The 26077-nt window shown below is 43.6% G+C and overlaps 1 protein-coding gene across 1 annotated transcript; it reads right to left on the bottom strand.

Annotated features, from left to right (window-relative positions):
- Positions 1–186: 186 nt before the first annotated feature.
- LOC120032278 (sodium- and chloride-dependent GABA transporter 2-like) lies at positions 187–25371 on the bottom strand. Its single transcript, XM_038978293.1, has 14 exons — positions 24688–25371; positions 20804–20938; positions 20400–20540; positions 20148–20235; positions 19777–19909; positions 17867–18001; positions 16038–16141; positions 15719–15843; positions 15490–15602; positions 15117–15254; positions 13152–13254; positions 11329–11429; positions 10950–11120; positions 187–980 (listed from the first exon to the last, which is right to left on the bottom strand). The coding sequence occupies exons 1-14, from the start codon at positions 25031–25033 to the stop codon at positions 813–815; spliced, it is 2001 nt and encodes a 666-aa protein (XP_038834221.1). The 5' UTR covers positions 25034–25371; the 3' UTR covers positions 187–812.
- Between the last annotated feature and the right edge of the window lie 706 nt (positions 25372–26077).

Raw genomic sequence — 26077 nt, 5'->3', positions numbered from 1 at the left:
TCTGATTTATAAAAGATCTATACCTAGAATAGAATTTGGTCCAAGAAAGACAGGAAAATACTTGAATAGACTAGAACAATACTGTGAAGTGATTGTAAAGCCTTCCCTAGTGAAGAGTGATCTCACAAGGATCATAATAATAGCATAGGATATACTGATACTACACATTTTGTTTATTTCGAAACAGAGATTCATATTTATTTTGTACAGTCTTTTGTAGTCATGTTACACAGAAAATCAATCATTAACATATTGTACACGTTTTCTATTAGCCCAACCGTTGTTAGCTCTTGTTAAATTGACAAAGATGACAATACATCCTCGTTTAGCAATGATCCACATTCTAACAACATCAACGGTTATTCATCTCATTTGTAATGTACAGCTTCCTTTACCCTCCCACTGGGCACACAGTGGTTGAATCAATGTTGTTTCCACATAATTCCAATGAAATTACATTTAACCAACGTGGAAGACGTTGAATTGACATTGTGCCCTGTGAGATGATTCCTTTAATACATGGAATACAGTACAGTAGGCCTAACAACAATCTATCACTTGGCAATAGACCAACAATAAAATACATGTGGAGATCAGTGTCCATTGAACAATGAGAAAGAAGCTTTTGTAATTGAACAGTTGACTTGTTTTATACCTGAAAGCACATTGGGTTGTGTAAAAGAGCAAAATTGTTCCTTTCTCTCATTGCTTATCGGGCTGCCTGATACACTTTATCTTGAATTGGAATTTCAGTTCATTTCCCAAAATGACTAAACTGAATTAGTCACTCCAATGGTGTAACTGGGGTCTTATTAGCAGTGTGAGTCCTTCACCCCCACTGGGAGGTAGCCATCTTTGATTGGTACCCCTACTGGCTCCATGCCTCCCTCGTCCTTGGGGTCAAAGGTGGCCAGCATCCTCTCCTGTTCTCTCTTGGTTTTGGGTAGGTCGTTAGAGGGCTGGAGGAGGATGTGAATGCGCTGCAGAGAAGATTTGAAATATTTATAAAGAATAATGGACTGAGTAGATTGAGATAATGTTAGTAATGTTGTGTATCAGAGAGGAATGAAACAATGGCCATAAAAACACTGGACTGAGAAACGTAATGTTACTTGCTTAACCCTGGTTCTCTGATAATATGGGTGAGACATCTAACGGTGGGGTTCACCAGAATAAGTAGCTCGAAGGACCAATTTTACACAAGTGTTGGACACAGACAGGTCGCGTGGTGAATGAGGGCACTCCTCCTTCCCTCATACTAAAGAGTCACTCGCCTGCCCTCTGATCACTCTTGAACGAGACAAATTTCCTCAGACGCTTGCGACTAGGGGAATGTGGTGAGATGTCGCACTCATAATATTAGAGAACTGGGATTACACAAGTAACCTTAACCTCTTGACGCTAGGGGTCAGATTTGTATTATTATTTTTATTTTTTATTTTTTAAATAACTTTCCCAAGGTAAACGGACTATTTCTCAGGTCCAGATCGTAGAATATGCATATAATTTACAGATTAGGATAGAAAACACTCCAAAGTTTCCAAAAGTGTCAAAATATTGTCTGTGAGTATAACAAAACTGATTCTGCAGGCGAAAACCTGAGAAAATCTAACCCGGAAGTGATATTTTTTTATCTGTGTTTCCTGGCCCGTCTTTCTTCCATTTAAAGGGGTATCAACCAGATTCCTTTTCCAATGGCTTCCTCAGGCTGTGACCAGGCTTTAGACAATTTCAGGCTTTTATTTTGAAAAATGAGCGAGATTTTTCTAAACTAGTCAGGTGTCCTCTGATTAGTTCCTGCGAGCGAGAGAGGTAGCTCTCCATTTTCTTTTTCTCTCTTTTATTGAATAGGTTACGGTCAAAATATTATCGATTATGTTTGTTAAAAACAACCTGAGGATTGATTATAAAAAACATTTGACATGTTTCTACGACCATTACGGATACTTTTTGGAATTTTCGTCGAACGGAACGAGGCTTTGGTTTTCTGAACATAACGCGCAACCCAAATGGCGTTTTTTTGTTATAAAAGTAATATTTATCGAACAAAAATAACATTTGTTGTGTAACTGGGAGTCTCGTGAGTGCAAACATCCGAAGATTATCAAAGGTAAGCGATTAATTTTATTGCTTTTCTGACTTTCGTGACCAAGCTAACCAAGCTAATATAAGGCTAACTGTTCTAGCATTGATTGATACACTCACAAAAGCTTGGATTTCTTTCGCTGTAAAGCATATTTTCAAAATCTGACACGATAGGTGGATTAACAACAAGCTAAGCTGTGTTTTGGTATATTTCACTTGTGATTGCATTATTATAAATATTTTTTGTAATATTTTGCGCCCAGCAATTCAGCGGTTGTTTAGGAAAATGATCCCGTAAAAGGGATCCGTAGCGCAGAGAAGTCAAGTTATCTTTCAATTATTTGTTTCGACATCTCACTGTGGGATATGGCCACCTCCCGTATCGCACATGCTCTCTGAAGCCATGCAGTCTCAATATCAACCCCCAGAGGCCCGACACCGAGGACAGTATGCACCAATGAAGGCGCAGTGACATCTTGTGACACCCCTCATACCTCAAAAGTATGAGGGGATGCCCAACAAGCCACATCACAAATCTCCTGCAAGGAGATGCCCTTCAACAGTTCCCAAGAGGTGGCCATACCTCTGGTGGAGTGAGCTCTTAGGCCCTCCAGAGGCTGTAACCCTTTGCTATTATAGTCCAACACAGCTCAGCATTCAACACCATAGTGCTCACAAAGCTCATCACTAAGCTAAGGACCCTGGGACTAAACACCTGCCTCTGCAACTGGATCTTGGTCCTCAAACCGGTTCCCCTCAGGGGTGCGTGCTTAGTCCCCTCCTGTACTCCCTGTTCACCCACGACTACGTGGCCAAGCACGACTCCAACACCATCATTACGTTTGCTGATGACAACGGTGGTAGGGCTGATCACTGACAACAATGGGACAGCCTATAGGGAGGTCAGAGGCCTAATCAGTATGGTGCCAGGCCAACAACCTCTCCCTCAATGTGAGCAAGACAAAGGAGATGATTGTGGACTACAGGAGAAGGCTGGCCGAACAGGCCCCCATTTACATCGACGGGGTTGAAGTGGAGCGGGTCGAGAGTTACAAGATCCTTGGTGTCCACATCCCCAACAAACTATCATGGTCCAAACACACCAAGAGAGTCATGAAGAGGGCACGATAACACCTTTTCCCCCTCAGAAGACAAACGATTTGGCATGGGTCCCCAGATCCTCAAAAAGTTCTACAGCTGCACTATCGAGAGCGTCCGGACCGGTTGCATCACCACCTGGTATGGCAACTGCTCGGTATCTGACCGTAAGGCGCTACAGCGGGTAGTGCGTACGGCCCAATACATCACTGGGGCCAAGCTTCCTGCCATCCAGGACCTATATAACAGGCGATGTCAGAGGAAGGCCCAAAAAATTGTCAAAGACTCCAGTCACCCAAGTCATAGACTGTTCTCTTTGCTACCGCACGGCAAACGGTACCGGAGCGCCAAGTCTAGGTCCAAAAGGCTACTTAACAGCTTCTACCCCCAAGCTATAAGACTGCTGAATCAAATGGCCACCCAGACTATTTAAATAGCTAGCGCTATTTAATCTCCACACTTTCCAACGGCTCAAAAGGCTGCTATGAAACAGTCTCAAGCACAATAGACACATTACAAGACAGGGGTAAAGGCTTGGGAACTGTACGTAAGCGACAGGCCCCCTTAATGAAACAACATGACGGGATGTTTTCCCACTGTGTTTTTGTGGAAGCCTATTTAACAGGCCCAGATAGCAGCTAGAAACACCTTAAGAGTTGAGAAAGCCTTCCCTCTGTCCAAAAGATCCTGCAAGAAGCATAACACCTTGGATACAGAGCATTGGTAAGGAATGATCTGTTTTTGGTCACACCACTTCTCAATAATCCACCACTTATTTCCATACAGTGAGCATGTAGAATCATCAATGACAAGAGGCAAGGCTGTCACATCCAGATTTAGCCTCAGAGGGCCATGGATCCGGCTGAGGGTGGAAAATCTTTTGTTTGCTTGGGACAGCAGATACCTGCGTAACGGGAGTTGACAAGGCTCGTTGTATTGCCTAGCCATGGCAGGGCTACCAAGATGAGGGATAACTTCATCTTGGCCAGAGTGGGGAGTATGAAGCTGAGGGGAAGAAAGTGTTCTTGCAACACAAAGACCTCTACGGACGCTTGACCATATTTCGCCTAGATCTGTCTCACCACTTGAGGAAAGAGTCTCCAGTCCCTTAGATGGGGATTCCCTCTGGACAATAAGTCCACTCATATGTTCAGTACACCCGGGACATGAGTCGTGCGTCAGGATAGTAGGTGTGCTCTGCTCCACAGAATAATACAGACGAATAATCTGTGTAAGCAAATGGGGTGAGTGCCACCCAACTACAGTCGTATTGTCCGTTCTGATCAAAACGTGACAATTACAAAAGGGAGGGTAGAAAGTGTTTCAGTGAAAGAAACACTGTCAGCAGATAAAGGTCATTTCTGTGAGCAATTTGTGAAGTGGGGTCCTTATTACATTTCCCTCATGAACTGTGCCCCAGCCCGTGAGTAATGTCACCACTTCCCTCGTTGCCACTACAGTTAGGGGAGTGCCAGGAACGAATATCGAGGGGCTCTTCCAGTGACGGAGAGCCAAGAGATGTATGGAGCGATTGAGGTGAAGCCATGAACACAGACGTTGGGCAAACACCCAGCGCTGGAAGTCTCTCATGCTAAGTAAGCCAAGAGGTACTACTGAGATGGTGGACGCTATCAACCCCAGCACTCGGAGGCACGTCTTGAAAGTGGCAGAGCGCCCCCTGTGGAACCGAGAGGCATTTCCGGAACAACGCAATGCGGTCTTCCGAGAGTGTTGCCTGATGAGAGAATCCAGCATTACACCTAGGTATTCTATTCTCTGTGATGTGACCAAACAGTAATTTTTCTGATTGATCTTGAACCCTAGCTTGGAGAGGTACTGCTTGCTCCCGGGATAGGGAGCAAAGCAGGTAAATGTCTATGTTGGCGGAGCCTCTCGACCCCTTGTTTCTTAGGGGTGCGAGTTGCCTCTACACACACTTGCTGAATGTTCAGGGAGCTAGCGGAAGCTTGAATGGGATAGCAAGGTATTCGTGCGCTGTGCCTTGAAAAGCAAACCTCAGAAACCTCCTGTGTGCTGGCTTATTTTATGTGAAAACAAGCGTCCTGCAGGTCGACTGAGGTGAACCAGTTGCCTTGATGAGACAGCTCACTGAACATAAGCCTATGGAACTTGAATTTCGTCAGATAGCTGTTGAGGAACTTATGTCTAGAACCCCTCTCCCTTTTTTGGGAACCAGGAAGTACCTGGAGTAAAAGCAGAGGTGGCTCTCTGCCGCCGGTACCGCCTTGATAGCCCCTTTGCTTAATAGAGAAGAGAATTCCTGCTCTAGTTTGCGTGCCAAGTCCCCAGTCACTACTGATTCTAAAATAACATGGGAAATGGGTGGTCTCAGAGCGAACTGCAGTCTGTACCCCTTCATCACTGTGGACCGGATCCAGGGTTGGACTGCTCATGGGTGCCAGTTCCCTACTCCGCTGGCGAGTCCCCCACAGGTCGATAGACTCTTGCTCACCAGTGGTGCCGCTCCGGCATGCCCTCTGGTGGCGATGGAGAGTCATTTTCTCTCTATTTTCATGTTCTTGGCATGACACCTGGATACAGCAGAAACGTTTTCATCGAAAAGGGCAGTGTTGACACACTGGAACAGTGCTTGGTGGTTACTGATAATCAGTTTTCCTGTCCCGGCTGCCTGAACTAGAGGCGAGGGGAGAGCCGTGGCATGGAAGGTATTCTGGGGTAGAGTGGATTCCCAACATCTTCCTTGAGAGCAAATGCATCAAACTGAGTCGCTGCACAAAGGGAAGGGTTTTAGGAGCACAGATGTGCCTCTCCCCCTCTGTGCTCCACCCAAGAGGAGGCAGGCCAGAACACAGAGTGAACTGTTGTCTGCCCCTCTTTGCCGCAGGGGGCATACCGCTAGGTTGGGCACCCATTCTTCCACACAGGAAGACCTAACTGCGGCTTCAATGAAGGACTGTTTTCCCCACTGTTGGTCCATTAGGAGGGGTAGGCAGGTAGCCACGATTCCCGGGTCTACGGGCAGGGAAGTTGAAGGCTTTGCCCTCCTCCTTTCGAAGTTCTGCCGCATGGACGTGACAGCCGGCAAACAGTTCCTTCAGGAGCGTAAAGGAAACCTGCTTTCTCCCTGTATAACAGGCTGGACAGGTTGAGACAAAAATGTCTCTCACCTACCACTGCAAGGGTCATTGCACAGCTGAAGCCTTGAATGGCACCCCTGAAGGCTCGGCGGTTGAGGTATGTGACAACACAGATCTCATCCCACAGGTCTGGGTTAGGCTTGCCAATCGATATGAGATTGTGCATCTCCAACTCAAATTGCCCTGGTAAACCAGTAGTAGGAACATAACATTCAACGCCCGTACAGAACGTGTTGAAGACATAGACCTTTTTGTAAATAAACTCAAAGAAGCAAATGTGAACATAGCTAGCATTCGCTACGTGGGCTAGTTGCCTAGTTAGTTAGCCAAAGGAAGCTAGCGCTATGTTGGTCTTGCGACAAACAAAAGCATGGCTCTCGACAAATAAGCAATGTCTAGTCAATGCCGGCGAGAGAGCAAACTAGTAATTCTACCCTTCCAAGTAGAAAAGCCTTGCGGTGAGCTAGCCAGTTTAGCTAAGCCTTGCAACTAAGCTAGCTAAGTCTCTGCAGCTAGCTTTGTGACGCTAGCTACAACTGGAGACGTAGGAAGAAAATCAGTGAAGCAAAGTCTAACCCGAAATCGGAAAACTTTCCTGTTGGTAGTCACCCAACACAAAAGACGCAAACTGATAACCCTGTGCTTAGCGATGTAACCTTAACGCCACACCTGTGAACAGTTGAAAAGGATAACAGATCAAGTCGGGCGATTGGCTCTTCTGTCTTTGACAGAAGTGTATGATTGGTCCATCGAGCTATTTAGGATATTCTGGTGAATCTCCTGTATACAATCTCCTGTATACCACTCCTACCTTGTCACACCACAACTGATTGGCTCAAACGCATTGAGGTAAGAAATTCCACAAATTAACTTTTAAGAAGGCACACCTCTTAATTGAAATGCATTCCAGTGGATTACCTCATGAAGCTGGTTGAGAGAATGCCAAGAGTGTGCAAAGCTGTCATCAAGGCAAAGGGTGGTAACTTTGAAGAATCTCAAATATAAAATATTTTGATTTGTTTAACACTTTTTTGGTTACTACATGATTCCATGTGTTATTTCATAGTTCTGATGTCTTCACAATTATTCTATGTAGAAAATACACACGCGCAAAAGTATGTGGACACCACTTCAAATTAGTGGATTCGGCTATACAGGTATATGAAATCGAGCACACAGCCATGCAATCTCCATAGACAAACATTGCCATTAGAATGGCATTACTGAAGAGCTCAGTGACTTTCAACGTGGCACCATCATAGGATGCCACCTTTCCAACAAGTCAGTTCGAGCTTCCCCGGTCAACTGTAAGTGCTGTTATTGTGAAGAGGAAACTTCTAGGCGCAACAACGGCTTAGTGGTAGTGGTAGGCAACACAAGCTCACAGGCTCACAGCTGAAGCGCGTTAAAATCGACTGTCCTCGGTTGCAACACTCACTACAGAGTTCTAAACTGCCTCTGGAAGCAACGTCAGCACAACTGTTTGTCGGGAGCTTCATGAAATGGGTTTCTATGGACGAGCAGCCGCACACAAGCCTAAGATCTCCATGCGCAATTCCAAGCGCGCGGTCTCTGGGAGTGATAATCACGCTTCACCATCTGGCAGTCTGACGGACAAATCTGGGTTTGGCGGATGCCAGGAGAACACTACCTGCCCGAATGCATAGTGCCAACTGTAAAGACCGCCATAAGGTGATGGCCTTCATAAAGGTGAATATTCTACAGAGGTCGGATGAAGCAAATGGCTGAATGTTCACCTATTTGGCGATTAGGGTAATGGACGAATGTGTCTACCACTGCAGACTCAGTCTCTCTTTTGTAGATACTGTATAGCGTTGCCAGTGGTATCAGCTGATATTGTTATTATTAGGTAACGTTAGTGCCATAGTTCTTGAGTCAATTCTCCTTTTGTTTTAACGTTTTATTTTATTACCATGAAGCTGCCCATTTCTATTTATCGATGGTACCCGTATCCAGGGTAGATAAAGCACAGTTCTATTATTAGGTTACATAATTTCTTTAAAGATGCTGCAGCTAACTTAGTGGTATTGCTGTAAAATGTGATTTAGAAAATGTTTTATACTTTCTTTTAAAACAGCCTAGCTTTGGGTTTTAAAAGTATTTATTATTCATTTATTTATTATGTGCAACCTAACCATTTCAGCAGGGCTCTTTACACAATAGGTTTAGTGTTCCCCACTACAACCACATTGTGTGTGGATATTGAAAAATGTTTAATGGATCAGTTATGGTAATAGGGCATTATCCTTTTCCCGCCTGACTTTACATGGCTAGGCTTAAAATCATGAGAGAGAGAGCTGGTTGCTCAGTCACTTTTGCTCGCTGGAATGTTAAATCTGAATGTTAAATTTTCTCATTTAAAATCACCTTAAAGTAGATATCGCCTTTCGACAGGCACTTTTGAACACTCATTTCAAAGGAGGGTGGATCGGTCAATCATATCATTCCAATTTTCATTCTAAAACTAGAGCAGCGGCCATTTTAATTAGTAAAAACATACCGTTCGCAATGTCAAGTGGAGAGGCAGACTCAGCAGGCCGTTTCATTATTGTAGTAGGAAGACTGTATAATACACCTGTTATCTTGGCTAACATTTATGAACCAAACTGGGATATCAGTTCGTTCTTCAAATATATTTACTCAATTACCAAATACGCACACACACCACCTAACACTAAGTGGTGATATGAATTGTGTACTTCTGCACAATCTGGATTGTAGCTCTCCTAAAGTATAATTTTCATCAAAGACAGTATCCACAATTCAGCTATTTCTTAAGGCATATGGCATATCTGATGCGTGACGTTGACACAATCCCACAGCTTTCTCACCAGTTCATAAGACCTTATCACGTATAGACTACTTTTCCATAGAAAATAGATTTATGCTACTTATCACGGAGTGTGATAATAACCAAGCTATAGTCATTTTGGATCATTCTCCTCTTACTATGAAACTACTTATACCAAATACACAGCCTAATTATCGCCCTTGGCGGCTTAACTCACTACTGCTATAAGAAGAACAGTGTTGCTTTTATATAATCTCAAATGAAGCTATTTCTCGAGCTTAAACAAACCCCTGGAATGTCTCCTCCAACAGTATGGGAATCAATGAAGGCTTATCTAAGGGGACAAATGATTTCCTACAGCGCAAGATTAAAGTGCAATATTCAACACCTAGGGGATCTTACAAATAAAATCTTGGATTTGGATATGGCATATTCATAGTATTAATCCGCAGATTTACTAAAACAACATGTGACACTTCAGACAGAGCGCTCTTATTTCAACTCGACAAGCTGAAAATCTAATAAATTCATCTCTGCACAACAATTATGAACATGGAGAGAATTCAGGGGGAAATTATTATATATATATATATATATATAAATAAATAAAAATGTGAATCATATTTTAATACCCCTGACGGCATTGCACGTACCCCAGTTTGGGAATACCTGCTCCAGAAACTACGTATCTATATGTCGAAGACATGCTGTAATTCAATTTAAAATAGTTAAAATCGGGTGCATTGGTCAAAGGCAATACTATCCGAGATTAGACAAGAAATAGATTCCACTTGTGACCGATGTAAGCAGGCTCCTGCTACTTTATTACACATGTTTTGGACATGCCCGAAATTGACAGATTTCTGGATATACATTTTTGAGACAATTTCTAAGATACTGGAGAGACCTATTGAACATTCTGCCTTTATTGCATTATTCGGAGTGGCACCACAGGAGGCCCCTCAACAGTTCTATGGGCAACATGCTGGCATGTACTACTCTTCTAGCTAGACGTCTCATACTATTTAAGTGGAAGGATCGGTTTCCTCCTACTTTTAATTATTGGATAAAGGAAGTTATTCAACATCTCAAGCTAGAGAAAATACGCTACTCCGTTAGGGGATCTGCAATTATACTTTAAAATATCTGGCAACCTTTCCTATCCTTTGTAGAAGACATGAACCCAGCTAATTTCACAACTCAATAAACCAACCCAAATTAAAATTTGAATCATTATTTTTACTCTAACTTTGTTAAATAATATCTTTGTATTTTGTTTTGCCTATTTGATTAGATTACTCATTGTACATCAAACCTGCTTTAAGTCTGGTTTATGGGTGGGGCTCTGTTAAAACATGGGGGGTTTGGGGTGGGTTTGATTTGGTAGGGGACCCGTGTGAGTTCTGCACTGTAACTGTTCTGTATTATCTGTATAATCATAAAAAATGCCAAATTAAAAAAAACTTTGTTGAGATCGGTGGAAGAACTTGACAGGCCTGCACAGAGCCCTGACCTCAACCACATCGGACACCTTTGGGATGAATTGGAATGACAACTGCGAGCCAGGCCTAATCGCCCAAAATCATTGCCCAACCTCACTAATGCTCTTGTGACTGAATGCAAGCAAGTCCCCGCAGCAATGTTTCAACATCTAGTGGAAAGCCTTCCCAGAAGAGTAGAGGCTGTTATAGCAACAAAGGGGGAACCAACTCCATATTAATGTTCATGATTTTGGAATGAGATGTTCGACGAGCAGGTGTCCACATACTTTTGACCATGTAGTGTATGTTGTGTCAAGAGGAAATGTGCAGGTAAGCAAAGGAACCTAAATTCACCTCTCTGAACGTTCCATCTGTGGTGGAGAGTTTGTAGATAATCCAGAAAGGGATACAGACCATGGAGGCAAGAGCCAGGAGCCAGCCTATTACATAGCCCCACCAGGGGTACACATACTCATTGTTGTACTTCAGAGGGGTGTACTTGATGAGGGAGAACGCAAAGGTGGCCTAGAGGAAAAAAACAAGTATTTGATTTAGAAGTGGGCCTTGACTGGGGCCGTCAACATTTACAACTGTAACTGGTGTTTTTCGAGATCATGGGATCTGTCTAGGGCCCAGAGTTTTCCTGGTCAGGAAAAAAAATCCTTTCCCTAACCATAACTAACGACATTTTATACTGTATATGAGAGTTTACATGGGTGTGTAGGTTACTCACAATGCATGTGGCTGGGGTGACATACAGCCAGCAGTATTTAATGTAAGGTCCTGGACGGTAGCCAATCATGTCTTCGATGTTATCATAGAAGCGGTCGACACCTGGAACAACATACAGAGACAGGCTAACCATGCTGGGTTTGGTCATAAGAGCTGTGGACACAAATGTCAACAATTGAGACTATGAAGCAGTCTCTGAACAGTACTATCAAAGGTGAGGAATATACAGTGCATTCGGAAAGTATTCAGACCCCTTGACTCATTTTATTTTACAGCCTTATTCTAAAATTGAATTTTTTTCCCCTCTCTCATCAATCCACACACACAATGACAAAGCAAAAACTGTTTTTTCGAAATGTTTGCGAATTAAAAAATGGGTTTAAAAAAAAGTACATATCATATTTCCATAACAATTCAGACCCTTTACTGAGTACTTTGTTGAAGCACCTTCGACATCAATTACTGCCTTGAGTCTTTTGGGTATGATGCTACAAGCTTCGCATACCTGTATTTGGGGAGTTTCTCCCAATCTTCCCTGCATATATTCTCAAGCTCTGTCAGGTTGGATGGGGAGCGTCACTGCACACTTATTTTCAGGTCTCTCCAAAGATGTTCGATCTGGTTCATGTCCTGGCTCTGACTGTGCCACTCAAGGACATTTAGAGACTTGTCCCGAAGCCACTCCTGCGTTGTCTTAGCTGTGTGCTTAGGGTCGTTGTCCAGTTGGAAAGTGAACCTTCGCCCCAGTCTGATGTCCTGAGCAATCTGGAGAAAGATTAGTAATGAAAACTGTCTGTACTTTGAGATGTTCATCTTTCCTTGGATCCTGACTAGTCTCCCAGCAGCTGAAAAACATCCCCACAGCATGATGCTGCCACCACCATTGTTCACCGTAGGGATGGTGCCAGGTTTCTTCCAGATGCTACGCTTGGCATTCAGGCCAAAGAGTTCAATCTTGGTTTTGTCAGATTGGAGAATCTTGTTTCTCATGGTCCCGAAAGTCCTTTAGGTGCCTTTTGGCAAACTCCAAGCAGGTTGTCATGTGCCTTTTACTGAGGAGTGGCTTCCGTCGGGCCACTCTACCATCAAGGCCTGATTAGTGGAGTGCTGCAGAGATGGTTGTCCTTCTGGAAGGTTCTCCCATCTCCACAGAGGAACTCTGGAGCTCTGTCAGTGACCATTGGTTTCTTGGTCACCTCCCTGACCAAGGCCCTTCTCCCCTGATTTCTCAGTTTGGCCGGGCAGCCAGCTCTAGGAAGAGTCTTGGTAGTTAGAAACCTCCTCCAGTTAGGAATGATGGGGACCTTCAATGCTGCAGAAATGTTTTAGTACCCTTCCCCAGATCTGTGCCTTGACACAATCTTCCCTCAGAACTCTACGGACAATTCCTTTGACCTCATGGCTTGGTTTTTGCTCTGACATGCACTGTCAACTGTTGGACCTTATATAGACAGGTGTGTGACTTTCCAAATCATGTCCAATGGAAACAGGATGCACCTGTGCTCTCATAGCAAAGGGTCTGAACACTTTGGTAAATGAGAGATTATTCTTTTTATTTGAGCAAAAATGTCTCAAATCCTGTTTTGTCATTATGGGGTTTTGTGTGTAGATTCATGAAAAAAAACAGTAAATCAATTTTAGAATAAGGCTGTAACGTAACAAAATGTGGAAAAAGTGAAGGGGTCTGAATACTTTCCCGAATGCACTGTATTCTGGAATAAACCAGTTACAGTTCTGTCTTTGTGGGATTGATATGGTGTAACTATCTTTTGAACGGTTCCATCAGATATTTTGTTGTTGTTGTAGAATTGTATTCTAACTTACCATAGACCCATGCGATGGAGACCGTCTCAAAGATGGCCATGAAGAGAAGACACATGCCACTAGCTGCATAGTAGTCCATCAGCTGGAATACATATAACCCACCCTGAAGAGAGACAAGAAAACAACTAAAAAAGTCGAGATCAGTGTGGAAGAACTTGTCTGGCCTGCACAGACCTGTTAGGATTTATGTTTATGCACCATAGGCTGTTAGCATAATGGTTAAAGGTGAATGATGTTTTGTTGCACACACACACACAATTTAGAGGGGTGTGTGTGAGGGTGGGTAGGGATTGACCACCACAGGCCATAAAAGCTGTGGACAGTCTGGAGAGGGGAGGGGTGCATCTCTCTAGACCAACCAGGATGGTGAAGGGACTGGACAATACCATATTAGGAATTGTTTGAGGGAATAATCGAGGGGGACACAGAATGGAGCTGCTCTACCCAACAACCAGATGTGGAGAAGGAAAACGCCAAGGGGCTTGGACAAGTTTGGGGGCCCACAAAGGAGGAGCAAGAGTATGAACCATGCTAAACCTCTACTATGATAGGCCAACTGGAAGAGTTGAGAATAAACTTGTCATAGTATAAAACTACTATTTTGAGTACATTCCACAGTTCTCTGATCTACCCTGCGCGAAGATCCAGTGAACCCGTATATACGAAAATTGCATTTACCATTTATAGTTTGAGTTTAATTAAAATACTTAAAATATATTCGGTGACTATGAATCACATTTTGTCCTGATGCCAGATTTGAACTGACGCAAATCTCTTTCAGACCCCTGACCTAAACCCCATCGAACACCTTCAGAATGAATTGGAACGCTGATGGCAAGACAGGCCTAATCGCCCAACATCAGTGCCCGACCTCACTAATGCTCGTGGCTTAATGGAAGCAAGTCACCGCAGCAATGTTCCAACATCTATTGGAAAGCCTTCTGTTATAGCATCAAATGGGGACCAACTCCGTATTAAGGCCCATGATTTTGGAATGAGATGTTCAACGAGCAGGTGTCCATACTTTTTTTTTTTTTTTAACCCCCTTTTTCACGATATCCAATTGGTAGTTGCGATCTTGTCTCATCGCTGCAACTCCCCAACGGGCTCTGGAGAGGCGAAGGTCGAGTCATGCATCCTCTGAACCTGCTAAGCCTCGCCTTTAATTTTTTGTTTTTTATTTAACTAGGCAAGTCAGTTAAGATCAAATTCTTATTTACAATTACGGCCTACTGGGGAACAGTGAGTTAACTGCCTTGTTCAGGGGCAGAAAGACAGATTTTTACCTTGTCAGCTCGGGGATTCGATCCAGCAACCTTTCGGTTACTGGCCCAACGCTCTAACCGCGCTGCTTCGTAACACCTGCTTGCTTAACCCGGAAGCCAGCCGCATCAACATGTCGGAGGAAACGCTCAACTGACGACCAAAGTCAACTTGCAGGGGCCCAGCCCACCACAAGGAGTCACTAGAGCGCGATGAGCGAAGGAAAGCCCCCTGGCCAAACCCTCCCCTAAGTCGGACAATGCTGAGCCAATTGTGCGCCGCCCTATGGGACTCCCGGTCACAGCCAGCTGTGACACAGCCTAGGATCGAACCCCCAGGCAGTAGTGACGCCTCAACACTGCGATGCAGTGCCTTAGACTGCTGCGACACTCAGGAGGCCCCTGGTCAGTGTACCAACTGTCCTGAACACAGTGATGAGGCTGTTAATCACTCTAAAGTGGTTTCTGTCCGCAAAATGAAAATGTCCTAGGTAATAAAACAAATCAGAGTATATATTTGTTTTGTTTGCTTTGAACGCAATCTCGACCAGCCACCTGGTAAGTTAGACTTTATGTCTGTCTGCATATTACAGCTAAAGAACACAATGAAATAGGCCTTGAGGGTTTATTCCCAACCCAGTCCCCAGGCAGGTGTCTCCCCCCTAACTAACCCATGGGGGTTAATTCCAGATGTGATGCCTACCTCCATCAGCATGACCAAGCCCATGAGGAAGGAGATGAAGGCCACTAAAGCCAGAAAGAGCTCCCTGCGGTTCTTACGACGAAACACCTCGGGATACATGTCCACCATGGCCGTTGTCAAGCTCTCTACACACACAAACTAGAGAGAAAGGGAGATTTTATTTTAACACATCTCAGTTCTAGGCATGTTTGGTAACAAATAGTAAGCATCTCTGATATCATGTTAGGCTAGGTATGTTTGGTTACATAGATAACGATGCTCTTGGATCTCCTCTCAGTTCTCGTTGTACAGAAGTGGTCCGTTTTATCCTTAACCGGGCCAATTTTCTTGACAGTACGTTCGTAAACATTGTAAATTACTTCGGAAGCCTTACTTGACTGTCCAACCCTAGCAGGATGATCATGATGAAGAAGAAGACGGCCCATAGTGAAGAAAACGGCATCATGGCCACAGCACGAGGGTACGCAATGAAGGCCAGACCAGGACCTAATGAAGAGAGAACAGGGAATCATATATAATAGCGAAATAACATTATACCTGCATTTGAACAAATTATTGAAATTATCTTAATTAACAACTAGGTCACATTAAAACACACTCACCAGACTCTGCTACCTCTGAGATGGGGACATCCTGTTCATAAGCCATGAAACCCAGGATGGAGAAGATGGCAAAGCCTGACACAAAGCTTGTCCCACTGTTCAGGAAGCACAGGGCCAGGCAGTCTCTGCAAAACAAGATACCACAGACATGAAGATTTAAGGGGAGTTTGTTTCCCTCTTATAAGGGAATAAGAAAAACAGAACCAATAATTACCATAGTGTGTGTGTGTGTGTGTGTGTGTGTGTGTGTGTGTGTGTGTGTATGTGTGTGTGTGTGTGTGTGTGTTTGGTAAGAGTGTTTAATGCATCTTTAGCGTACTTGTAGCAGTTGTTGTTGTACTTGTTGTAACTCCCCAATGCTATGAGGGAGCCTAGACAGATGGCATAGGAGAAGAAGATCTGGGTGCCTGCATCCATCCATACCTGTAATACAGAGAGAGGTGAGGGCACAGAGGCCAGTCAAGCAACTACTGTAGGAGAAAAATGACTAATAAAGGCAAAGGTGTGTCATCTAGGGATGGTATTGGATCATACCTAAGCTCATGAATAATGATGCCACTTTAATAATGTTTACATATCTTACATTACTCATATCACATGTATATACTGTATTTTATACCATCTACTGCACCTTGCCTATGCAGCTCCACCATTGCTCATTCATATATTTATATGCACATATTCTCATTCATCCATTTAGATGTGTGTGTATTAGGTAGTTGTTGGGGAATTGTTAGATTACTTGTTAGATGTGTGTATTAGGTAGTTGTTGGGAATTGTTAGAATATTTGTTAGATATCACTGCACTGTTGGAACTAGAAGCACAAGCACTTCGCTACACTAGCATTAACATCTGCTAACCAATAACATTTGATTTGAATAAAACAGTGCAAATACAAGCCTCCTTTTACAAAGTAATGGAGAGTGACCCGTTTTTGTTTTGGCAGGTTTCCTGACTGTGGGCCACCATATATATATATATATATATATATATATATATATATATATATATATATATATATAAAAACGTTCCAAACGCATGATGCACGTGGTTCAAAAAACCACACTCCTTTAGTTGTGTGTTTTGAGAATGTGAGAGTTAAAGAGCAACCTCATGTGGAGCACCACATTGCATGCTTGTTTTACCTTCCTCTTTGTCCCTAATGAGTTTACCTAATCATTAAGGACCACTGACACTGCAGAGGTGAATTGTCAACCAGTCAGTTAAACGTCTTGTGGTCTAAACATTGATTAACAATCCCCACCTCTCAATCCACAACCAGAGACTGAAGATCTGAAAGGTGAGAATGGGGCAGCAAAGGGCCCTGGGATGATGACGTAATCAAATTATCTGCCCTGCTAGGGTGTAGATGGGTGGGCTTTGAGAAAGGGCAGGAGAAATCTGTGGTGTCATTGCCATGAATCCCACAGGCTCAAACCCCCTGCAGACAAACACAATAGGTTTTGGTACTGAGTTTGAAAAACTCTAAATCTATGGCATGAGCCATGCTGCGGCTGAGTCCCAATTCCCGAATTTCCCAGTCCACCATGTGGAGAAAAGCACTTTGATGATGCTGAACCTGAAAAGACCAGGCTTTGGTCCAGACCAGGCTATGGTCCAGACCAGGCTAAGCCAGTTGAGGGCTGAGCCCTGACACCCTGAGGGGGGAGTCTAGCAGCTGGAGGGTCCTGGAGGTCAGTGTTCCCCTTCAGTGCAGTGTCCCTGCCCCTCCGTGCAACCCCACCACTCACAGCCTCCTACAGACTCTTTCATGGAGCACAGATGGACCGAGCAGAAAAAAGCATTCCAGATAACCCTGGGATATCTACACTCACACCTGGAGGACCTTCACCCAAGGACCTTCTTCCAAATTCCCTAGTCTGGAAAGACATAGGGTAATATTGAGATAACTATTATGGACAACTTCTTTGAAATTATACCAGTCCCGAACATACCTCATTATGTTCTGATAGTCACCTCATTGTAAAATACTGAAAGTAGACTGTTTGCTATTCTGAGTATAAAATGTAATTTCATACCATTGCTCCCACAACAATAAGCTACCTGATGCAAGTGTGTGGTTCAGTCAACAGGTTTTCTACTACGTAACAGCAGGGGCCAGGGGTTATTATTGTTGTGGTACCTACCTGAGGGTCTGCTAGTCTTGACAGGTCAGGGTAAAGGTAGAACTTGATCCCTAGGTCCGCTCCAGGTAAAGTGACTCCACGAATCAGCAGAACTATTAGCATCATGTAGGGGAAGGTAGCTGTGAAGTACACCACCTGTAGATTGGATGGAATCATATTGAAAAGGTCAGTGATCTAACGCATCAGGGTCATGTTCATTAAGGGAAAACACTTTTTTTTTTAATTCAATGGAAGAAAGAAATGAACAAGACCAGGTAGTCCCTCCCTGTTTCACTCTGCTTCTTCTGTGTAGCTCTTTACACTCGTACCCGTATACGAGTTGAAAATAGAAGATTTGGACACTGATTTGCGCCTAAATTGGTACGCATTGGCTGTACGGTAACATGCTATACATGACCTCAGAGCTCAAGTCGTTTTGACTGACAGCGGTTCTGAACTTCAACACCGCACGTGACAAGAAGTTGCCCCCATCCCTCCTGCTAGTTGGGCAACTTTGGCAACATTTTTGTTGTCTGAATGAGGGAAACGCTGTAAATAAATAAGATGACGTATTTCGAAAGATGAGACGTTAAGGATTATAATGAATACAGCTTTGATGTCATACAAGCAAGCCAAACACCCATTAGTCCAAATGTGCACTTTACATTTCCATATCATAAAACCCATGTAATATACAGTGTCAACGTTTATGATCACTATGCTTGATGTACAGTTACAAGATGATATGGCGTCATACCATTGGTTGTTCTGAACAGAATGCCTGTTTGTGGTATTGTGAACACGCATTTGAATGCACTTGTCACCCTATTCTATGCACACCAAAATTACAATCAGCTTCTTTGAATTGCCTTGTGAAAGCCTAACACTAAGATCGTATTTTAAATGAACATGACCCTGAGCTAGCCATGTTGGCAATAGAACACTTTAAAATGATGCCCGCCTGACCAGATTGCGATTTATAATGGACCATTTGTGGAATGCACAACCAACAGTAATTGTGTAAAGTGCAGGATGCAGGGATGTGTTCATTTTACATTACATTTTAGTCATCGAGTAGATGCTCTTATCCAGAGCGACTTACAGCAGAGTGCAAACATTTATATATTTGTTGGTACTGGTACCCCATGGGAATAGAACCCACAACCCTGGTGCCACAGGAGGCTGCTGAGGGTAGAGCACCTCATAGTAATGTCCAGAACAGAGCAAATGAAATGGCATTAAACACATTGAAACCATGCGTTTCATATCTTTCCACTGATTCCGCTCCAGTCATTACCACGAGCCCGTCGTCCCCAATTAAGGTGCCACCAACCTCAAGTGCCATGCTCTACCAACTAAGCCACATGGGAGTTCCAAAGAAATCTAGTTCCTCAATGGCACAGCAAGGAGAGCACAAAAAAAGCACCTTAGTGGAAAATGGTTCTTTGAGTCATAAAAGTGCATTGAAATGACGTAGGAACGGTGCACACTTTGGAGAGTTGTGTGGCCACTTAGAAACTCCAGTTAGACCTTTCACTCAAAAATGTTTTGGGGGGGGATGCACCTACCCCAAATATACCATGAATATGCGTATCATGTTACTGAACAAATGTGGTGAAACATATATTTGCACCACAGTAAATGCACATAAAATCAACAGTGTAATGTTTGGATTCAATCTCGATTCAGATAAACTGTTTTGTCATCACCTTTAGTCTAATAATTATTTCCCCATAATCTGCAAACTGTTCCCTTTTGATTGCTACCACTGTTATGCATATACTTCCAATATTTCCTCTGTAATAAACATTTCAATTGATCCCTATCCATATAGGCCATTTCCCACAAGTATAAGGGGTTAATGCCTAATGAACATGACCCCGGTAAAGTAAATAAATAAAGACAGGAAGAATTGAAAGAAACAAGCCCACCTTCCCAGTGGATTTGACCCCTTTCCAGATGCAGAAGTAACACATGACCCAGGCGATGGCCAGACAGAAGGCCAGGTCCCAGTTCAGAGAGCCCATGTGGTCGATGCCGGACGACAGCCGCAAGGCTCTTCTCCTGAGTAAACACATAACACAGGGGGTCAGAACAAAATCACAATGGATGAAGTGCAATAACTAGTTTAGATATTCTGATTTTAAGCACCCTCAGCTACTCCAAAAAAGGTTAACATATTATAAAATCTTAGACTTGAGGGTCTGGTGTCCAGGACACGGATTAAGCCTAGCCCTGGACAAAAAAAAATATTTGAATTGAGATGTGTTGAGTAACAAAGAGAGGTGCTATGAATACTTACTCCCAGAATTCAATGACGGGGGATGTGGAGTTTTCGGGCAGGGTGTAGTTGACAGAATCGTTCCTCCTCTGAAACTCCACGCAATTTTCTTAGATAAAAATGTTTACATGTTGCATCATTACCACCATAAAATCACTGACAAGTGTTAAAAGCAGTAATATGGAATTCAATCATTTTTTATTTGTCATATCGCTCCATACAGCCAAGCCACTTAAAACAAAGTTGACATTTCCAATCTTATTGCTGTCTCACCTGTATTCCAGGTGTTGTTACAGGAGGACCAAGGGAGATCCCAGGAGAAGGAGAAAGACAGGTAGAAGATTCCCCAAGCCAGAACCACAATGTAGTAGGAGTTCAGCAGAGCCACAATGATCTGGGTGCCATAGCCAAGACCTGGATCAAAGACAGGGACAGACAGGGAGGAATGGATAGAAAGTAAACAAAAAGTCCCACTTTGTAGTGTCACTCAAACCAATAAAAAAACATGGTAGTAACTATGTAATTACAATATAAGTACACATTGTTTATTGCATAATGTATATAACAGTGACACATGAAAGTGTAAAAAGCTCAGGCACAAACCCTTATTGTATAGCATTACTTTATTTACAGTATAATGCCTTAAAGATATAGTCCCATAGGAAAGAGCAGGTTACCCTCAAACAGTGGACTGATCTTCCTCCAGCAGGTGATGCCTCCCTCGCTGGTGTACTGGCCCAGAGCAGTCTCCAGGAAGAACACAGGTATGCCACAGGTGAACAGGAAGATCAGGTAGGGGATGAGAAATGCACCTTGGGGATGGGAAATGGGGAGTCATCCAAAAAATATACAGTGTACAAAACATGCTCTTTCCATGACAGACTGACCAGGTGAATCCAGATAAAAGCTATGATCCCTTATTGAGGTCACCTGTTAAATCCATTTCAAAATCAGTGTAGATGAAGGGGAGGAGACACATTAAAGAAGGATTTTTAATGCTCGAGATATTTGAGACATTAATTGTGTGTGTGTGCGCCATTCAGAGGGTGAATGGGCAAGACAAAAGATTCAAGTGCCTTTGAACGGGGTATGGTAGTAAGTGCCAGGAGCACCGGTTTGAGTGTGCCAAGAACTGCAATGCTGCTGGGTTTTTTACGCTCAACAGTTTCCTGTGTGTATCAAGAATGGTCCACCAACCAAAGGACATCCAGCCAAAAGCAAGCCAATGGTCAAAAACGGGACATTGAGGAAAGAGGACAAAGGAATCTGACACAAATTGTGCATTACAGACATGCTACAATTAGTAAACTGACAGTCACGTACAACATTGTTGCCCAAAGACCCATAAAGGAACGCACGACTTGTCGTTCCTTGACACAAATGGGATATGGCAGCTGACGACCTTACAGAGTCCCACTTCCTTCAGCAAAAAACAAGAAACTGCGGTTGCAGTGGGCTAAGGAACGAAAACACTGGATACCGGATGATTGTAAAAACATTGCCTGGTCCGATGAATCCCAGTTCCTGCCATTACACGCTGATGGGAGGACTAGGGTATGGAGAAAACCACGAGTACATGCATCCATCATGCCACGTGTCAACATTTCAGGCTGGTGGTGATGGTGTGGGATGTGTTTTCATGGCACACATTGGGCCCCTTGATAAAAGTGCCGCAACGTTTAAATGCTACAGGATATCTGAACATTATTGCCAATCAGGTGCATCCCTTCATGGCAGTAGTGTATCCATTTGCAAATACATTTTTCAGCAGGATAATGCCCCATGCCACAAGACTAGGATTGTCCAGGAATGGTTCCACGGACATGACGCTTACTGCAGTGGCCTGCCCAGTCACCAGATCTCAATCCAATTGAGCATCTGTGGGATCAAATCAAATCTTATGTCACATGCGCCGAATACAACAGGTGTAGTAGACCTTACCGTGAAATGCTTACTTACAAGCCCTTAACCAACAATGCAGTTAAGAAAATAGAGTTAAGAAATATTTACTAAATAAAACTAAAGTCAAAAATAAAATGAAAAACAAGAAAATAACAAGGCTATATTTTATTTACTTAACTAGGCAAGTCAGTTAAGAACAAATTCTTATTTACAATGATGGCCTACCCCGGCCAAACCCTCCCCTAACCCGGATGACGCCGGGACAATTGCGCACCGCCCTGTGGACTCCCGATCACTGCGGGTTGTGATACAGCCCGGGATCGAACCAGGGTCTGTACTGACGCCTCTAGCACTGCGATACAGTGCCTTGGACCACTGCGCCACTCGGCAGCCCTATATACAGGGGGTACCGGTGCAGAGTCAATGTGCCGGGGTATAATTTATTTGAGGTAATTTGTACATGTACATTTAGGTCCTGGATGGCAGGAAGCTTGGCCCCAGTGATGTACTGGGCAGTACGCACTACCCTCTGTAGTGCCTTATGGTCGGATGGCGAGGTGATGCAACTGGTCAGGATGCTCTCGATGGTGCAGCTGTAGAACGTTTTGAGGATCTGGGGACCCATAAAATCTTTTGTCTCCTGAGGGGAAAAGGCATTCACAACTGTCTTGTTTGGAACATGATGGTGTCCACATCACCAACAAACTAAGGAACTTGAAACTGTCAACCCGCTCCACTATGAAACTGTTCAGCCAGCCTTCTCCTGTAGTCCACGATCAGCTCCTTTGTCTTGCTCACGTTGAGGGAGAGGTTGTTGTCCTGGCAACACACTGCCAGCTCTCTGACCACCTCCCTATAGGCTGTCTCATCGTTGTCGGTGATCAGGCCTACCACTGTTGTGTCGTCAGCAAACATAATGGTGTTGGAGTCTTGCTTGGCCAGGCAGTCGTTGGTAGGGAGTACAGGAAGGAACAAAGCACGCATCCCTGAGGGGCCCCCGTGTTGAGGATCAGTGTGGCAGATGTGTTGATGTCTACTCTTACCACCTGGGTGGTGGCCCGTCAGGAAGTCCAGGATCCAGTTGCAGAGAGAGGTGTTTAGTCCTAGGGTCCTTAGCTTATTGATGAGCTTTGTGGGCACTATGGTGTTGAACGCTGAGCTGTAGTCAATGAACAGCATTCTCACATAGGTGTTCCTTTTGTCCAGGTGGGAAAGGGCAGTGTAGAGTGCGATTGAGACTGCATCATCTGTGGATCTGTTGGTGCGGTATGCAAATTGTTGTGGGTCTAGTGTTTCTGGGATAATGGTGTTGATGTGAGCCATGACCAGTCTTTCAAAGCATTTCATGGCTATACATGAGTGCTACGGGGCAGTAGTCATGTAGGCAGGTTACCTTCGCTTTCTTGGGCACAGGGACTATGGTGGTATGCTTGAAACATGTAGGTATTACATACTAGGTCAGTGAGAGATTGAAAATGTCAGTGAAGACACTGCTCTGGGTGTCTTGGTAATCCGCTCTGACACATGCTCTGGGTACACGTCCTGGTAATCCGTCTGGCCCCGCGGCCTTGTGAATGCTGACCTGTTTAAATGTCTTGCTCACATCGGCTACGGAGGGTGTGATCACACAGTCATCCGGAACATCTTGTATGCTCATGCATGCTTTAGTGTTGCTTGCCTCGAAGCGAGCATAAAAGGCTGAGATGGAACGAGCGAGTCGGAGTAAAGATACACTACCAGCCAACTTGACAGAACTGTGGAAAGCATTGGAATCAACATGGGAACGATTGACACCTTGTAGAGTCCATGCCCCGACGAATTGAGGCTGTTCTGACGTCACAAGGGAGTGCATCCATTTAAAAAAACATATTTTTTTTAGCTCAGGTCATCCCAGGAATCGAAGCCTCTATCCTGGCGTTACAAGTACCATGCTCTACCAACTGAGATACCGAGGACCATGAGAGTCAGTGATAAGATACGCTTAAAGTCAGAATTACCTCATGTAGACACTATAAAAGGTGTTTCATCCATAGGGTTTCATTGATTTACATTTCATTCTGTGAATAATCTCAATGTCAACAAATGTTATTTTCACGCTGAGTTAATGACGCAACGGAGTCTGTCGACTTTTGACGTCAGCCAATCTGAGGATGTTTAGAGTGCTTGGATGGATGGATTTCCGGAGCATGGCAAACGCTGCAGGGGCTTGACCACAGGCTATTTAGGACAGAGGGGAAACAGCTGTGACATTCTCTGACCCCTAACCTCTGATCGCATACACCCCACAGAGAGAAACGTCTGATGTAGCACCTACATAAGCATTTCCCTAAACCCATGGCCTGATCTAAATAGGCCTGAGTCCCAATTAGACCCAAAAATGTTTTTATAGCTAGGCCTCAGTGTATGTTATTAATAACAAACAAATGTTATTAAATTAAAAATAGCCATTTGCAAATTGGTTGCTGGAGATACACGGTTGAAGCTCTGTGCTCCACTAGGACCTAAAATAAGTCAAGACAATAATTTGCAAACTATTATTTTCAATTAAGAACAAACCCTTATTTAAAATGACGACCTGTCAAACATTAATACATGCTCGTCTTTGTGACTCCAAATTAAACGTCTGTGACCTAGTCTGGGCTCATCCTTTAGAACTTACCTCCTCCGTTCTTGTAGCAGAGGTAAGGAAAGCGCCACATGTTCCCCAGGCCGATGATGGACCCCATGACAGACAGAATGAACTCCATTTTGTTGCTCCATTGGCCCCTCTCCTGCATCTTCTCCTCTGACAGGGGCTGAGGGACCGGGACCAGGTCCTTCAACCTGCTGCTGTTCTTGGCATTTGAGAGGCCCGCTATAACTATTTCAAGCAATAAAAACACAGAATGAGTTTCAAGACAAGTACCTACATGTAGTGATGCATATACACATGTATTTATTTTAAATGTAAAGTAACATGTAAGTAGCCTGGGTACCCGTCCGTTTGAGTTACTATTCCACTCCATGTCCTGCCATGTTGGCCAAGGAGTGGAAAGTTACCAAAACAGGTTCTAGATTTCAGGGTAACATGTAAGTACATGTCAAGTACATTGATACTGCACCAAAGCTTTTGTCTAATGACTCCTCAAATAATGTTTGTGGCTCTCTAAGTGCCATCTGAAGAACTTAATGTACTCAAAAAAAGGCAGAGCTTTACACAATCAAGTTCAGGCCAACCTTAAATTGATTAACATGTGGCATTGATCATCACGTCCCATTATGTCATGTACATACTGTACTGACATTGATCATGAATGGGTGGGAGCGGCAAAAGCCCCGAGACCGCATGCTTACAGAATTTAGATCTTTACAAATGTTCTACATTGAAAATCTAAAATCTGGGCAAACAGCCCAGGATGATTCCACACTAAACCTTAGATCTCACACTAAAATATGCCCAGAGGTGAAGTCATCTTACAACTTATTTGATACAAAATAAAACATAGAAAAGACATGACGTACCATGTTTTACACCAATGACTTAGAATTAAAATATTAGTCAAGTACGTACCATTCATTGTTTGGGGTGTCTCAAGTCTCAAGTTTGGCTCTCAGTCAGTGAATATTGATCTGTAGATATTCACATTTTAGTATTTAACATGAGGAGCAAATAGGGGGTGGGAGGTTGTAAATCCTAAATTTAGGCTCAGCCTCCAATCTACGCTCTGCCCATACGACCCCTCCCCTTAGATACTCCCACTTATTGAGTCAGTTGATTCTAAATACTTAAAATAGTCATTCACAAGGCATACAGGACCATGTAGTGAATACTGACATGCCAACAAATGAATCAAAGATTAATTATACAATTTGGTTTGGTTAATGATTCAGTGTCCAACTGCGATCACCTACGTCCTGTCTCGTGATCGCCGTTTGCCTCTCCGGTTAGCTTGTCTCTTAAAGAGGTGAGTGGGTGAAAGCAGGAGGTCAGGACTGGATTTTACTTGATTTTGCTTCCACTGGTTGTGGTGGGTTTCCATAAATACAGTAGCTGAAGCAGATGTGTTCAG

This window comes from Salvelinus namaycush, chromosome 38, assembly GCF_016432855.1.
Source record: "Salvelinus namaycush isolate Seneca chromosome 38, SaNama_1.0, whole genome shotgun sequence".
In the NCBI taxonomy this organism is placed as follows: Eukaryota; Metazoa; Chordata; class Actinopteri; order Salmoniformes; family Salmonidae; genus Salvelinus; species Salvelinus namaycush.
The sequence above is the reverse complement of the archived record's forward strand: the minus strand, read 5'-3'. Positions and strand labels throughout refer to the sequence as shown.

Bases quoted from the DNA above. Each gene is read 5' to 3' on its own strand.
- LOC120032278 (XM_038978293.1), bottom strand. From the start codon at position 25,033: ATGGAGTGGAATAGTAACTCAAACGGACGGGTACCCAGGCTACTTACA. The intron at 18,002-19,776 runs GTGGGCTTGTTT...TCCAATCTACAG, and splicing joins GGGTCAAATCCACTGGGAAG to GTGGTGTACTTCACAGCTAC. The intron at 15,255-15,489 runs GTAAGGCTTCCG...CTTTCTCTCTAG, and splicing joins TGCTAGGGTTGGACAGTCAA to TTTGTGTGTGTAGAGAGCTT.